General features: G+C 37.7%; 1 protein-coding gene across 1 annotated transcript; it reads left to right on the forward strand.

The window, feature by feature from the left end:
* Positions 1-268: 268 nt before the first annotated feature.
* RAB38 (RAB38, member RAS oncogene family) lies at positions 269-17,587 on the forward strand. The gene is made up of 3 exons (XM_027677721.1): positions 269-532; positions 8,092-8,372; positions 17,365-17,587. Exons 1-3 carry the CDS (start codon positions 328-330, stop codon positions 17,515-17,517), a joined length of 639 nt encoding a protein of 212 aa, XP_027533522.1. The 5' UTR covers positions 269-327; the 3' UTR covers positions 17,518-17,587.
* Positions 17,588-17,912: the final 325 nt, after the last annotated feature.

Genomic DNA, 17,912 nt, shown 5'->3' on the forward strand with positions numbered 1-17,912 from the left:
GAGAACAGGACTGTTGCATGAATTTTCCTGCAAAGTCTTTAGCAGCCAGACTAATCCCAGACACACCTCGTGCTGACCTTTACACACATATGCACAAACTTTCTGGGAGACTTCCTTTCCCCAGTCCTTACTTACTTCATCTCCCAGAAGGGCTGCCTGCTGGACTTGGTGATCCTGCTTCCGTACAAAGGGAGAGAGCCTCCACCTACCTTGCTCTCCTTCCTTCCCTCCCCAGTTCCTCACTCCCTCTCTTCCCCTCAGGCTGGCAGGATTCCTCGGGCAGAGCATGCAATCAGTTTGCAGGGAGCAGCCGCAGCCACAGGAAAGATGCAGAAGCACAACCAGAAGGAGCACCTCTACAAGCTGCTGGTGATCGGGGACCTGGGAGTGGGCAAAACCAGCATCATCAAACGTTATGTGCACCAGAACTTCTCCCCCCACTACCGGGCCACCATCGGGGTGGACTTTGCTTTGAAGGTGCTGAACTGGGATGCTGAGACTGTGGTACGACTCCAGCTCTGGGACATTGCGGGTGAGTACAGAAGAGAACCCTTTGCCCCATAGCTCATCCGAAGCCAATACAAAATATAGACCCAAATTCATTTGTACTAATCTAAAAGTTGGAAACCACTAGTGCCTGTGCAGTGAGGGAGAGGAGATTGAGGACAGAAAACTTTAAGGGCAGATTGACACTTTGAAATTTCTCTAAAGCCAGCAGACTCCAAACAAGGGTTGTCAGAGTGGAACCTGTGATGTCTAATTTTTGTCCCAAGGCCTTGGACAAAGGCAGGGACACAGGCACCTTTCTCCAAATGCCCCAGTTATTTCCCTGCAGCTGCCGATGTTCAGATTTGTCTCCTTAGACTAATAGAACTCTGTGACAGGAGGGAGAGTAACAAGAATGTCCTGTTATGTCTATTTAATTTGGTGGAATAGATGAGGGATTCAGTAAAAAGATTAAAAGGATTTTTATATTTTAAAAAATAAAGGTATCACTGAGTTACTTTATCAAAATACTTTCCTTCTTCCTGTCCTTCCTCTACCTCTTACCTTTCCTCCCTTCAGCCCGGTGAAAACAACTCTTGATGTGCTTTGAAAAGAGAAGTGTTTCTATTTGGCAATAACCTTTGTTGTTAAAAATATAATTATCATGTTTAATTATCGTTATTCCAACATCGAGAAAAAAAACATAATTTACCCTGTGCAAGGACAAAAAGAGTAAAGAAGTCCAGCTATACCCGCATGCTTACATAATTAAAACACACATAATCTGACATCGTTGCTGTCAGTGCTTCAGAGCTTTTATATTTAGCTTCAAATTAAACCCACACCTTTTTTTTTGTTGGCCCCTTCCTGGAAATTAACAATTTTTGTTTCAGTCCACAAAATAAGTTTATCTTAATAGTATATTTCATATGCTGTAAGTAATCATTTTTCATTTAGTGAATATAGGAGTCCAAGTAGAGCTATAACACAATAGATTACAGGGTAAAGGAGGGCATTTAGAAACTCAATTAAATTAAGAAGTTACTTTCATTAAGTAGGAAATAAAGGTGAACTGCTGTTAGGCACCTGTGCCAGCCTGTGGCCTGAGTTGTGGGTTCAGTGATCTAGTCTGGAACAGTACCGAGTAAAACTGGTGAAATGAGAAAATTCTTGACATTCTTATCAGAGGAGGGCGTGCCTTTCTTCTGCACTTAGCTGTCTCATGTCTGAGCTCTGAATTTGGCACCAAGCTACTAAAACTTATGCAACGACACTGCTTTATGGAAAACATGTATAAACTCAGCTTTTGTACACATCATTATAGTCTTGGGGTTTTATGATGTTAAATACATATATGATCAGTTTTCTTTATTAAAAGTTGGAATAATGGGGAAAACATTTCTTTTATTGCTCACTTGTGACTGATTATAACAACAAACACATACACTACCAGCAAAACTTTTCTGTATGAGAAAAAGCATTTAATAATAAATTCTGAATGCATGAGGGACTTAAAGAATGTATTTTGCATGCCTTGTTTCAGAGATTTATTACACTACTAATCATGTGCTGGTGGATCATATGATGTAGCTTTCAGTCAGGCTGCAGAAGCAATTACACCTAGTTGTAGTACTGAATGACTAGCATGCTTTCTGAGTTATCACACATGACAGAGAGAATTACAGCATCGTACTAAATTTCATATGAATTGCCCAATTCAAAGCATCAGTGTGAAGGTCAAGACAGTGGTCGGTAATAAAAAGAGTTACTGTCTCAGTTTTAATGACTTTTGTGTACGGAGCTTTAGCTGTTGCTGGCTGTATGTAGAAAGTAAGTTCTGTAAGCAATACACTGAATTCAGATCATTGTGGTGCAGGCATAGAAGTTATCACAAATAAGGCATCTGGCTGGTGAGAAAAAAAGTGGTTTAAAAATGAAAGAGAAGTAAAACTGGTTGGAAATATGAAGAGAATTGAAGTGGTTTTTTCCTGGCTGTGGCTGGTCATGTATCACCATTTGCAAAACACAAAATCTCAATGACAAGAGCAAGGAAAATAAAATCTGTGGTCTCAGAACATTCTCTCTCTTTTGGTAGAATCTCTGTTATTAGATCATGTTTAGCTTTGGGCATAAAGAAATAAATTTTGGGTCTCTGACTAAGCTGAAAGATGTTGGTTTAGCATTCAGGACATCTTGAACTGAAGCAAATGCTGCAAATGTATCAATAATATTTCAAATCAGTATTTTTATATAAATATGTATTTATATATGTATGTATATAGAGATATCAGGTACCATTTTAGCTCTTATATCTTCTTCCCCCCTCCATTATACAGCCAGGGAACTTAGTACCAAGCCTATGTGTATTCTTCCTTGCACTTCACACTGTGGATCAGTGGGTAGTAAATTGTTTAACAATCTAGAAATAATTTTCTCAAAAGTGTTTTGAGTAAAAGCAGTGTCAAGCTTATATACATTATTAATAGGATTTATATACATGGTGACTTCATTGGAGGAGTGACTTATTCCAGCTGTGGTAGGACCAAGCAGTTTACCCTGGTTTACCCTTGTCATGCACAAGAAGAAAAAGCAAATTTGGTTCATCCATCTGGTGCCATCTAATTTCATAATTAAATGTAGTCCATGTATCTGTAACATATTTTTTTGTATTTTTAATTTGGTAAACAAAACTATATTAAGACCTAATAGTTAAATGCTGAAACAGCATTTATTTGGATAAGAGAGAAATGCTGAACAACAAGGACAACTAAGCATTAGAAAAATTAATTCAGGGATAAGGTAGGCTTTGCATCACACATTGTTACATTAAGACAGGGGTTTTAACACGTAATATATTCCTTAAGCTATGGGTGTTAGGCACCCATAGCTTAAGGACTAAACTTCATGGTTTATGATGTTATGATGTCATGATGTCTGTAACAACACACTGTCATTAAAATCTATTAATTTCTATCTGATTCAGTAAAGTGCCAAAGTTTGAAGTGACTCAATTTTTGCTATTGCATGTGGGAGGAGATATACATGATAAAATTCTTTTTGTCTTTAATTTCCCCACAACAATTCCATTTTATTTCATTGAATGTCCCAAATGAACAATTTTGGTGTTCTGTTGAAGTGTGCCATCACCTCTACTGCTTTGTCATACAACTTTAAATCTTGGTCCTAAGTCAATTTCTGTCTTTGTTTCCTTATATTTTCTGCCGCCTCTGTGTGAGTATCCTCTAAATTTGTAACAGGTTGTTATAAGGAAAGCTTTAAAAGAAACTCTAAATTGTATTTTGCACAAGTCTGCTGTGGATGCAGGTCTGCAGATGCAGGCTGGCACACTGCTTCTGAAGAAAGCAGCTATTGCAGACAGCAAATCTGGATGTATCTGTAAGGCTGCTCTCCATGCTACTATCTGTGTTTTGTGCCCACACAGCCTGGAGATTTCTCTGAGGACCAGCTTTAGCTGCAGATTTACTGCAGGGAGCAGCTCTGAGTACAGTGGGGAGCAGAGCAGCACATCAGAGCCTTCCCTGCTCCTTTTCCACAGCCGTCTCAGCATCCATGCTATCAGTCCTGCTGCGTATGTGTGGGCTGGATTATTCATTGCTGCCAAAAATATGTTGATTTGATTTTAGAAGGCTGGTTCTCCTCTCATAAGGATTTGGACCAATGCTTTGGAGACAATATCAGTGGGGAAAGAACAGTTTTGTTTCCTTTCCTTGCCACTTTGACCCTGAGGAAATAGCAGTCTTTGCACAGATATAGGCAAGTGTCTCTGCAGTTGTAAAATTTTTAAGACTGTTATGCTGCAGAAGTAGTAAGCACTGTTCACTAATGCCAGGCACAGCACGTCCTCAGCATTTCAGGTTTTTAGTGGCTGCTAAGCATTGCAGTACATATGCATAAATAAGATAGTCATCGTGATTTCAAGGCTAAGTTACCTTGAAATTGCTGTTCTGTAAACATAAGTGCCTTGCTGTGAGGGTTTTATTTCATTATAGATTTGTGGTGGGATCCGTGGGCCAGATCCTGCCAACTGTCTGCTTTTCTGCATTCTGGGGTAGTGAACATCACCTCAGGACTTGCTTGAGTTTCAATCCATAAAGACAATTATTTGAATTCAAGTATGAATATTCTGAAAGTGCTCTGAAGTGAAGGGTAAAAAGTGTTTAAATCTTCTCCACAATTTCCAGCTTCTCAGTTTTAGCTAGAGGCTGTCTGTAAAGCATGGTGGTTCCCAAAAGTATTTGTTTCTCAGGATGAGGGACAGTGGCAACAAGTAAAACCCATTGTAAAACTTGGCATTAGGCAGTTTTAATCAACTTTTAACTTACCCTATATTTCAGATGCTGTGGGCAAGATAGTGGAAATTATCTGAATTTTAGTACTTCAACATTAGTTTTTATAACTTTATTAGAGATGATGGTGGCTAGTGAAAATTGTAGATTTCTGTACAAATTTATGTGGGGTGCATTTTTATAAACTATGAAAATTCAGCTATTGATTGCTTTAAGCAGTCAACCTTTCCCTGCTGCAGAGGTGCTTCTGAGATTAGAATAAATGTGCAGACCAGCTGACCTTCAGACAGGAAGTTCTCCCCTTTAATAGAAATCTTGTTGTTTTGTCACCTTGGTCTCACTCAGTGCACTTCAAAGTGGGGTAGGATTCATCTGGTTTAAAAATTAGACATCTCATCTCACTTCATGACTACAAAGGGACCCTAATCTTAGATACTCCCAACTAATTTTTTTTTATTTTAAATTAGGACTGATAAATCCCAACACAGAGCACCATCTCAATGGCCAAAGGCCATTGGACTTGTGGGGTTTGATGCCAGATGACAGTGGCCTTGCAAGGGATGCAGTAAAGTACAACAGGCCAGATCAAACAAACATTTCACAAGTTTCTGACCCTCCAAGTGAAAAGCAAAACCCATCTTCCCCAGTCCCTCTTGCAATAAAGCAGATTCTCATGTTCAAGGTTCCCTGCAAGACACCACTGAATACCTAATGGTTAATCTATTTTCTAGCCTAATTACTGCCATTGTGTTGCTGAAAACCTAAGGCCAGATTCTGATATCTTTAATACATCAAACGGTGCCTATTTTTGTGAGTAATTCTGCTAAATGAAAAAGTTGTAAAACCTTATCTATTAATATAGGATTTTGTTCACATAAGGGAGAATCTATGGAAGAAAGAGTCCTTCTGCATCCTTAGACACATTATTTAGCTCTCCAAGTACAATGCAAATACTAGAGATCATTTTTCTACAATGTTAGTTAAATAAAAGTGATTATGCAAATGGCATAAAAATGAAACTCCTTTTAATAAACCACCTCTTTTTTCCATTCAAAGTTGCCTAATGTCTTTCTGCCAAGTATATTCCTGTATTAATTGTACCTGATGAGGAAAAAGACCACTTCAGAAAGATTTTAGGAACTTTATCCGGCCAGCATCCTCATTCTTTCTCTTTCTTTGAAATGACTGATGATGGATATTGGTGATCCCTGTCCTCCTGCATAAAGCTGATTTTACAAACATGGTGGCTTTTCTATGCAGCAAAAATCCTGTGTATCTGCAAAAGCAGCTGGAAGCAAGAGGAGGGATCAGTGTCTTACAATTTGTCAGAACTTTTCAGGCCAATACTGGGCAAAAGATCACAAGAGTCTTTTGTTCCTCTAGTAACTTTGTTCACGATGGATGATTTTATGCTGCAAATGAATAATTTAGTTCATGTTCTATGACATCTATCCTAGAGATCTGTGTCCCAATAAATATACGCAAGGCCCAAATTTAGCTGCTGATATTATCTACAGTGCAAGCATCTCAAGAACTTTGCATAAGTACAAACTATCACTGAAATAAAATATCCCTGAAAAAATTAATTGCATATGTTGCTGCTTGCCTCACTTCTAAGTTTCTAATCAGACCTTGACTTTTGTTTGAAGGCACCTTCTTGCAGATGAGAAAAAAAATTGCTCAACAAGGAGATTATTGAATAGCACATGACTTAGCCATTCATCTGGTTAGCCCATTGATAGGAATCATAAGACATTTTAACAAGACCTAGCCATAAGAAATTTTCAATAGGACCTCTTACTTCCCAAAAATAATCTACTTCTATCTTGCTTTATCAATGGGATGCAGTGTTGGTTTAAGGTAGAAAAAATCTAACATGAATTTGGAGAAGACAGACTTCCTCTTTGGTTTCTGTATCATGTGAATTACTTTCTTCTCACTGCCGCAGTGCTTAAAACCAAAGATAAACATCACAAACTGATGGTGTTGACCCTATAAGTGGGTTCAATGCTATTTCCATTAAATGAAACTGCATGGACAACAATAGGCACTCTTCCCCTTCTCAGCCCAGCCCTACATTTGACAGCATGATTTCCATCAGATAAAACCTTCACAGGTAATCTTCCTAAGGTCAGACTTCTTGTCTTCCTATCCTACTCAGAATTACTCACATTGAGAAAATAAGGCTAGAAACAGGTTTCCATTAAATGTTTCTATTTTCATAGCCCTTTTTTCCAGCAATGGAAGCATATACAAGAGTTGCCTTTCTTAAAGACTGCTATTGTGAAACATTTCAGGAGTTTATAATTCTTTTTTTTGGATCACAGCTCAGCAGTAGACATTAATGGAAATCCTATTTTTTATTTTCAAGAAAAAATCTGTGCAATTTATTTTTTCAAAGTTCTCATGAAAACAGCAAGTATATTAACAAACCCACAGCTGATGAACATACAACATCCTGATGTCGTGTGTTAATTTTCAACAGTTAATGATATGAAATTACAGATATTTACAAATGTCCATGTTTGAATATGATAATATATTGTTAGCTCACAAAAATACTGTAAATAACTTCCCAGAAAACACTTTTAATTCAGCAAATAAAACCATAAAACTTCAGATTTTTTCTCTTTCCAGACCTTTTCACTGGAGCAATACAGTTCTTCATATTGCTGCTGCTGTACTATTTCTTAGAACACTTTCTATGTTTCTAAGGTTTTAAATTCACCTTCCTCACCTCTGTGTTTTAGTTTACTCATAACACTAAATTTGTAAGGACTCTAATGCCTGGTATGGCTCCAGAGCTAAATTATGTTACTGATGGTTATTATAACTTGCATTAGGATCCCCTTTATGCATGATCAGTTCAGTTGTGTTAGATATTTCACACAAAATACCATAGTTTCAAGGAGTTTCTGGTCTGGTACCTAGATTTTTGGTGACTCTTATTTAAAGTCCTATAATGTACACCAAGACCCTTGGTACTGTCCACAGACCAAGAAATCTGGCAGCCTAATAAGACCTAACACTGAAGTTCAAACTTGTCATAAAGTTAGTAAATTTCCTTGAATGTTTGCCTGAAAATTCCTTTTTCATGCAATACTCTCCTGCATTTTCATGCAAATTAGTCTAGCATAGTACTTGCTATTATTTAGACAAGGAGTAGTTTGCCAGAGACTTACGAAATGAAGTCCTGCCTTCACTAATGTTCTCTTAGAAAACTTGCTATGTGAAATACTGATCTAACTTGGAAGCACTAATTTTTAAAATTTTCCCCCTCCTACTTTCTTCATCACAGGACAGGAAAGATTTGGAAACATGACCAGGGTATATTACAGAGAGGCCATGGGGGCATTTATTGTCTTTGATGTTACAAGACCTGCAACGTTTGAAGCAGTGACAAAATGGAAAGAGGATTTGGACTCTAAGTTGGTTCTTCCAAATGGCAAACCTGTGCCAACAGTCCTATTAGCAAACAAATGCGACCAGGGAATAGATGTTCTTATGAACAACGGCATCAAGATGGATCAGTTCTGCAAAGAGAATGGGTTCGTGGGCTGGTTTGAAACATCAGCCAAGGTAATGTTTCCATTTCTTTTTAAATATTTCTAAGTACAGAAAAATCAGTTTCCTGAAATAGTTCATTCGGTCTAAATGTGCACCTTGCAAAGCTCTTCTCTTGGTGGAATTAATTAAACTTGTACTTGAACTTGTAAATTTTTACATTTCTATTTCTTTTAGACGTTTTGTTGCAAAGCAAATTATGTGCAACATTCTGAAATACAGATACTCTAATATGATATGCCACTAATAAACTATGCAACCAGTCAACAGCTTATTGTGTAATAGCCTGGGGAGAAAGATGACCTTAGGCAAGGCATAAAAGCTACGCCTTATGAATGATATGAGGATGTTTTTTACAATTTTTAACATTGAATATTATCTCTAAGTAGTTATATAACCACTTTAGTTGAGAAATACTGATTTGAGACAATAGCTTTATTGACTCAGATTACAGAAATAAAGTCAGTCTATTGTAGTGCTTGTACAATGTTTAATGTTATAAGCCTTCATTCTCAAAAGCCTTTTAAAAAAAATCACATATCTGGAGTGGAAGGAAATACCAGTAGTTCAAGTGCTGAATGAGCAGCTCTGAGGTTCAATTCTTTGCCTTGGTACAGATTTCCTGAGTGCCTGGAAAATTGAGATCAAAATCACAAAGGGCACTGGGACTTTCAGATTATGAGGGCCCAAGGTACAGTGGTACTGTGTGTTGGTTTGAGATTTCTCAAATAATCTCAGTGCATGGGAGATTTGGAGAGCTGGCATGTGAAATATTGATTAGAACACAACAATTCAACGGATATTATGTTGATTGTATTCTCCTATTATGAAAGCTGGAACTTTTGGATGTTTAAAATGTAATGAGTTTAGTTCTGGTTTGACCTAGATTGTTTGTAGACTGAATGCCAAAATGCTACATTTGATTTTTTAATTTCTTTTATGCACTTTACGTAAGTTACTTAAGGATCTTTAGAGTGTATATTTGTATTTTTGTATTTTACTTTTCTGGTCTTGACACCTCCTTTAAGCATTAATATTTAAAAGATGTTTCACTTGTAATCAGCAGAAGTAACAGCAGGTGAATAGCGGCTTGTCCTAGGCTGCCTCAAGCATTGCATGAACTCTGGGCTAAGAGTTCATGCAAAGTCATGAAGCTTGTCACTGCTCTTTGGCCTATGAGAAAGGAATTGGTACCATGAATTCCACACATCAGTCCCCAGCAAACATTTGTCCACCTCTTAAAAAGGACAACAGCATTTATTGTGCCAAGGGTCATTGCAGGTCATGACAGAGAATGAATGTACAATTTCAAAGGTCACTGAGAGGTTTTACTATGATGATGGAGCCAGACTGGGGCAGAACTGTGGAAGTATTAAGGACATATAAAGGATATATAAATTTTAAAAAAAGTCACAATAGAGGATAAGTTTTCAAAGTTTCTCTAAACCACATAGAATTAAGATTTGGAGTGATTTTAAACGTGGGAAATATCTAGATTCTTCTTACTTTATTTAACTCAGAAACCCAAGCAGTCCTCAGATTGCCAGTGCAATCATGTAGTAATAGCAAGACAGCCAGTTATGACATGACTGGTCTTCAAAGTCCACTGTGAAGAGAGCAGTGAGAGTTGAGGACACATGACTTATCAGACTCTTCTCTGCTGCTATAGACCAGAGGCTAGAATCTGTTATTCTGCAATCCCCACACCTGATTTCTACTCAGAAATGGAGCCTCCTGACTTTAAAATTACGCAAAGAGTAATTCCAGTAAAGATGGTAGAATCACATCATTTAGGTTAAGCTAGATCAGAATAATATCCCCACTTGGTCTAAGTTCTGAACTAAAACCTACACTTTGTTTCCTAAACAAAAGTTATTATTACTGCTATTTTAAAATATTGGATGTTATACATACCTGGTATTCTTTCAGCCTAGGGCATATTAAATAATTGAACTTGGGTCTTGGGAAAATAAATACCTAACTATGTTTGCTAAAGAGAATAGAAACTCTTTGGAAGCAGAGTAACATGGACAGAGAAGTCATCATCCTGCAGCTAGCAGTTTTAGCAGTTCAGATAAGTAATAACTCTCTCTTTGTGGTATCCTGGAATAATTAGATCTCTCGAGATTTTCCAGAGAAATACTTGGAAATGTTATAGCTTTCAGAGTAAACTGAATATGATTTATGCATTTTGGAAAAACAAAGGTGATTCCTTATAAAAAAATAACATCTCTTCATTCTGGTTGCCTTGCAGAAAGTAGCATGCTACCTATGTATCTATCATATTTCAAGCTGTCAGTGGTTTAAATTTTTGTCTGTAGCATTGCCATATTACACCAAAAAATAAAAGAAAAAATAAATCACTGTATTATTCCCTAGTGTTATTTTTCACAAGTTAACAACTCTAATATAAAACATTTGAGCCACCTCATGCATTCTCACGTATTAGTTTTGATTCTTACATTAATCTGAAGGAAATACTCAGCCTGTTCCAATCTTCTGCTCCCTATAAAGATAGAAGAATTTGGATAGTTTGCCATGTAAGAAGGGCCTTATTGGGCAACAACACCACACAGTAGAGTCACAAGTTACACTACTGCCACATATCTGGTGGTGAGCCTGATCTCTTTTATGCATTCATATTTACTTCACTTATACTGATTGCAATCTGAAAGGCACATCCCCAGATAGTGACAAAATAACCCTTTATATTAAATTCTTTAGTAAATTTCATGACCACAAGTATTGTGAAACATTCATTCTTTTAAAGGACAGAAATGTCTCCTTCCTGTCACACATTTAATTATCCAGCACATGGCCAGAGCAGCTGAGAGCTCCACTCATGTTTCCAAGCCTTTAAACTATTTTCACCACCATTCCTAATTCAAAGAGGTGAGCTTTGACTTGGATTAGAAAAGGAGCAATTACAAGCTTATTATCACTTTATAATGAAAATGGACCTTGTGCAAGAGAACAGACAAGTCAGGCAAAACTAAATGTGCTTGTAAGTACCTAATTCACACATAACTTGAAATACCTTACGACTGGCCATGGCTGTGCTGTGATTATGCCTGACTTCCTCTTTTCCCTGCTGTAATTCTGCTGTCAGTAATACAGAATTAGACAAAAAGACATTCATGTTTTATCCAAATTGCCCAGAAAGGGTGGTAGCTATGCTTTTCAGATCCTTACCAAACTATATACCAAGTTCCTTGTCTGCTGAGCATTATGGCCTGGAGACTGATGAGCAGTCTGAGTCTCTGGCCTATTTGGACATGTCCTATTTGGACTAGGAAGAAGTTATAGAATCTTTCATCCTTTCAGAAATGTGGATAATAATATGTCCTTTCTCCAGGTTTTGTCTGACAGTCAGTCCACGGTGTGTCATCATAGAATCAGAATTATTAGAGTTGGAAGGGACCTTAAAGATCATCTAGTTCCAAGCCCCCATAGGGCCCAAATGCTGGACTAGCAATCAGAAGTCCTCTTTGCTACTAATCTGCTGCATTATCTTCAGAAAGTCACTCTCTCCTCTGATCCAGACTTTTCTTTCGCAAAGCAGGGACAATAATTCTGCTCATCTTACCAGTGAGCTCTGTGAACAAACCAAGCTCTACTAACCCTTGTTTAAATCACAAATTCTTCAGCTCTCCTGACTGGAGAATTATTATGAAAGATGGGAAAAGCAAGCTATGCAGTAAACTTGGAGAGGAACAGGATAAGTAGTTCTGATTTCCATAAAGGAAAACAAGATTTGGACATGTATTTGAATTAGGGTGACACTCTACAGCTAATCTGCTGATCTGGTAACTGAAAACAAAGCAACCCATTTGAGAGTGCCAGATCCAGTTAGGGATGTATGGCTCCTACATTGTTTTTTTAATTCACTCAAAATACAGTCTAACCAATATCACCACACAGAGTCTTAGAAAATATTTCAGCTTCTGCCATAAAGCAAAAAATGAAGCTGACACCTAAGGCAAAAACTTTCAGTTCAGTTGCTCTGTGCAGAATCCTCTGCAGAGTTTCTTTCTTGTAACTAAAATGAGTTGATTCAGATAATCCTGTGGGTATTGGAGCTGTTCTGAAGTTCTCTGGATCACTTTTATGAAATACATTATTTAGTGCTGTCCCAAAACTGGAAATTCATAGAATCACAAAATTATTGAGATCAGAAGATAATTTACTGAAATAATTTTGTTGCAGAATACTCAACCAGGCATAAGAATTCAATCACAGAAATGATCTTGTTCTCAGAGTGGCAGTCACAGCAGTTCATGTTCATGCATCTGAATGGCTTTTAACTTGTATGGTTGTTTTTCCCTAGAAATACAACTACAGCAACATCGCACACCACCTTAATAAGGCTCTGTTCACAGTAGTTTCCCAAGTGCTCTGCTAAGGGAGAGTATGGAGCTGTTCCCTCAGACTGCTAGCTCCAGGGGAGTGCAGGTTAAAACATCTTGAAAGTCTGCTCCCAGATTTTACTGCTTTATGGAAATAAAATGTGGAAGCTATGTGCTTCTCACTAGGCTCCCATCTAATACCCAAATATTTCACAGTTTGTAAATGTTTACTTATGGGAAGTCATTTTTTTTCAACTCCACTAGTAGTCTAAGGTCATGTCTCTATGTGGTGCTGATTTAGACCTCCCCAAATGCCCTGGTTAGGTAGCTATGCCTGCATACACGTTGTTCTTTACCCTGACTTTCAAGGTAAGACTCTGAAACATCAGATTCAGTCAGATGAAGAAACTACCAATGTAAAAAGGGAGAAGCTCTATACTAGGAAACAAGCAGTCAGCCAAATCTAAGATACCTACATGGCAAAGAAAGAAAAACTTCATGTGAAAGTGAGACTTAAAACTAGAAAAGGCCTTGCCTTTTTTCTTCTGTAAAGAGCTAAAAGCCAGTCTAATCTGCAGGGGTTTATTTCATATATTAAAATGCCCTAAATGTTGACGTTCTTCATCTGCAGTAGAGATGGCAGATAAGAGGGAAGACAATCCAGAATGCTAAGAAATTTGCTGAGCTTGTGTACAGCTTTGAGTCACATTTGATAATGTATTTATTTCCCCTTCAGTTGATTGTTGCTTGCAAGACTACAAAATTATTTCCCATAGCAATAGGTTTTAAATAATGCAACTCTCTTTCCCAGCTATCCTTTCCATAAACTACCCTTTGAAAAGATATATTTGCATGAGATCGATCTACAAGGCAAATTGTAATTTCATTCGTGTCTTCCAGAGTTCCTTTCTGGCTTTCTGAGATTGGTCAGTTATTTTCTTTGCCTTTTTTTGTTTGGTAATTTTACTCTTTATTTAGAATAAAGAGTAATATGTGCTGATTTTCACTTTGCATTCCTTCTTGATGAGGTCAAGAGAAAGACCGGCTCAAAGAGTCAGACATCATCACAGGAGCTGAGTTCAGGTCTTTACTCTGGCAGACATTGTCAGGTTGGTGCAGGGCGAGTCACTTAGGGCTGGATTCACAACTCAGCTCTTGCATCACTGACTGTGATAGTGTCTTTCAGATGCTGGGCTTGCTGAGGCACATAGAAATGGACAAGACACCTCAGGGGACAGGGCAAGGGGATATTGTAAATCCCTCAGAGATTATAAATCCCTCGGAAAGGGATTTATAAAGGCTAGCATGCCAAATAGGGATGTCAATGTGAGAAGTAGACACAAAAGCAGGAAGAGAAGACTGAAAGACACCCATAATATGGGCAAGATCCTTCCTTTTTGGTCTTGCAACAAAACCTCTCCCATGAGCCTTGGGAAAGATAAGTGTTACATTCCTACCTTACCATATGAAGACTTCATACTATGCCATCTCCCACTTTCCAACTAGTCTCTGTGTGCTGGTTTCGTGTGGTTTCCTCTGTTTGTGGCTCTGCTTTTTCACTATTTGATAAATGGCCTTAGCAGCACTTCCCTATCACAGAAGGATGCTGGGCAGGTAAACACATCAAACATGCAGTACTGAGTAATACCATCCTTTAAAGTAATATAGGGGGACAGAGCTTCCCCTGTGTTTGGAGAACTGTGAAGGTACAAGTGACCTCAGAGGAGGCTGGACAACAAGCTCTACAGGTGCATCTAGTACTATGTCAAGAGCTTGATAATTCCTGGACATCTTGCTGTTCAGAAGTAGCTCCACAGTAGCAGGCATAGTAGGCCTCTCAGTATAACCTGGAGGGGAGGGGAGTGAAGGAGAGAGGAGGGGAGGGGAGGGGGACAAGGAAATGGAGAAGGAGAAGGAGAGGAGAAAGAAAAAAGCCTAAATTTCGTCAATGATCACAATTCCTGTGGTGTTCTTTTGTAGAATGAAAGCCATAGGGAAGATGACAGTTAAGGCATTTCAACATAGAGATCCACTGAAAGACATCATTTTACTCTGCTGTCTCACCTATATTTTCTTTCCTTTTTTTGAAAAATAATTTTATCTTTTAAGCATAATTGAGGCTTTCAATACCTTTAGTAGGGTGTCTGTGATTATTCCTCTCTGTCCAATCTTACTCTGATTGTTTGTTTCTTTGTATTTGTTGAGTGGATTTTCACCTTCTCCTTTTTCTCTTTCCTCTCCTTGATTGCCTTTCAACACCTCATGCTCTCTAAAATCACCAGGTCTCTGGATGTCTATGTTTGGATAGCAGATCACCTTCTACTGTTTGCAGCTGCTTCACTACCTAGTGGAATATTGATTTTTCTTTTGCAAAACACACTATAGGAGGAGAGGTGCAGAAATCAATATTCCATTAGTCAGACCCGAATACAGTAATGTCTGATCTGCAGACCTAGGACACCGTAGGATTAGGGTTGTAACAAAAGGCAGTAGTGGCATCAGAAAGGAAGCAGTCAAGTAATAGAGCTGGGACAGCAGGAGTTGCTTTGTTGGCATGAGCACAGGCTCCTTGCAGCAAGTAACTTTACATGTCACTTCTCATCTGTACCATATACCAGTTGTCATCTGAACCACAGGAGAAGGCTGGAGCTAGCGATAAAACTGAGGAATGTCCATCTATACCCATTTTATGCTTTTGTGGGCTTGGTTCCTTCCCCTTTCCCAATGCCTGTAAGATGATAGTCTCTGACAAAGAAGGTTTCTTTTAATACATCTGAACATTATTCGATTTGGGCAGAATCTCAGATAGTCCCTAAAACTATTGAATAAGTGCATGCCATTGCAAGACAGAAGCAGCACATGGGTAAATGAGATGCTTATCAATCCATTAATAAAGGCAAACACAATGCAAAAGATTTTTACATTTCTCATTTTGTTCATTTAGCAATCCTGGTTTGGCTTCAGCTTTCTAAGCAGTACTGAGAGGTTTTTTTCATTGTCTATTTTTTTCTATTAAAATTTCACAGTGATCTGAAAAAGGCTTTTGGTGCATGCTTGAGGAATTTTCTTGTCTGGTCTCAAAGAGCCACGTGATACAGCAGCATTTTAACATCTCAGTACAGAGTCGGTTCCCAGCTCCATATTACTTTCTAGGGGTTACTATATTCATAACTGGTCTAAAGATTTGGGGTTTTACAATCAACTGATATTCTTTACAGATAAAATATTTAAGTTCACTTATGTAGTTCAAGAAACCTGTGAAATCTTGGCACTAATTTACATTTTCAGCTAGATCCACAGATTTCAGCTCCCTACTATGGTGCAAAAGGGTGGTCAATGAAGTTTGTGAAGCTTTGCCATTGATTTCAAGGGGATTAGACAAAGTCATCTTCACATAATCCATTCCTTTAGCTTTTGATCTTCACATAAATGCCCCTTCTCTAGATTATGGCCTCACTGCAACAGGCTCCAGATTGCTGTCCAGAGGAACCTTCCAACCCAAATTCTTCAATGATTCAATGATTCAGCTTGAAAACCTAGGTAATCTTAGGTTGCAAATCAAACCTTACACTTATTGAGCAGGAGTTGTGTGTGCCTATACACAATTATATACATATGTATTCAAATGTATTTCTATATGTATGCATGTGGATGGGGGTGTGATAGAATTTTCTAGAAGACTGAAGCTACAGTGAAGTTTCTATCTCCTATCATATTAAGTAAGTAATCAATGCCAGTAGATTACTGGCAGTAGATTACTCTTAGAGTAGAAGTGTGTTTTTTATGCCAGAAAGCCTGACTTTTCATTCCAAACATAGTGGAGGCTGTCATTAAAAAAAAATCCTTTCACAATATGATTGCTTATTTTATGTGCTGTGCTGAGCTGTGTCTCACTGATCGGGCTGTTTCAGCTTTACTTATTCTGCAAACAGAGTGAGGGTTGCTAGAAGTTAAATGCTGTTGATGCATATGTAGGAAAAGATGTGCTTTAGCTTTGATTCTAAACATTTAGAGTGAGGATTTCTTTCCTACAAATGTAACCAGTGGTGATATATTTCTTCTGAAGCAGTGCATTGGTGGTAAGTCACCCTCAAAAGGAGGACTCCAAATGATACAGAACTTGTTTTACTGTTTTGTGAGTAACTTGAGATTGTATCATTTATTCAATGAATCTAGTTCATCCCAGGTTTCATTGTGAGCACTCTATACAGAAATCTTCTTGAAAATGTGGAAAAGGCTTTAAAAATAAGTGTTATTGATGGCTGTAATTACTGATAGGTAATTAATCAAAAATCAGAGTAACTATTATTCAAGCAGTGAAATATATGCTCTGGAGCTTTACTTCAGGCATCTGTCTTCAACACCCCTCTGGCATTTGTTTTTTTAATTTATTGAAGCAATCCAATCAGCAAGAGATTGAGGTAATTTAAAGTCAGCTCTGTGTACAATTAAAAGGAGATATGAATTATAATAGCTATAAAACTTAACTAACTTCAAAACTCCAGTAAGCATTATTTAATACAGTCAATTTTTGAAAGCTGTTTATTAAGGAAAGTAAACTTTTGATGTTAGCTACAGAAAAGTTTAATTATGCACAGGAAATATGCAGCATGGTTTAATTAATATTGACTAATCAACCTCTCTTTCTTTTTCACTTGCAGGAAAATATAAACATCAATGAAGCTTCCAGATGCTTGGTGAAACACATAATTGCTAGTGAGAGTGATCCAGTTCAGTCTGTTGAACCAGATATTATAAAACCACACTTGAATTCCTCCAAGATTGTCAGTTGTTCAGCTTGCTTTAAATCCTAAGAGACTTCCAGACTATTATAAAAGCTGAACAACTATGATTCACAATTTATACTTTATCGAACATCCCCCGCTGCCCAGATTGTCCCTAAGCAGATTGCTGTTTTCTCAAAAATATATTTAAATTTTTCCTTTATTTTTTTTTCAGCTAAAACTTATTATGAGCTGTTCATTGATAGCAACTATTCAAAACTCTCTTTGACTATTGGTCAAAAAAGACTCATGGTGATGACCGTGTTTTCCAATTTGATTAGCACCACCAGTATCAAAACCTATTTCTTCGCCATATGGTTTCTGAAAGCTCGTATTTGTGATGTGACTGCAGCAATATGCTAGTTGTCCATTGGTTTTCCAGCTTGTCTTCTCAATACCTTGACCAGGCAAACATCATCATTACA

Source organism: Neopelma chrysocephalum, unplaced genomic scaffold, assembly GCF_003984885.1.
Source record: "Neopelma chrysocephalum unplaced genomic scaffold, ASM398488v2 Primary Assembly neopelma1_43, whole genome shotgun sequence".
Taxonomy (NCBI): domain Eukaryota; kingdom Metazoa; phylum Chordata; class Aves; order Passeriformes; family Pipridae; genus Neopelma; species Neopelma chrysocephalum.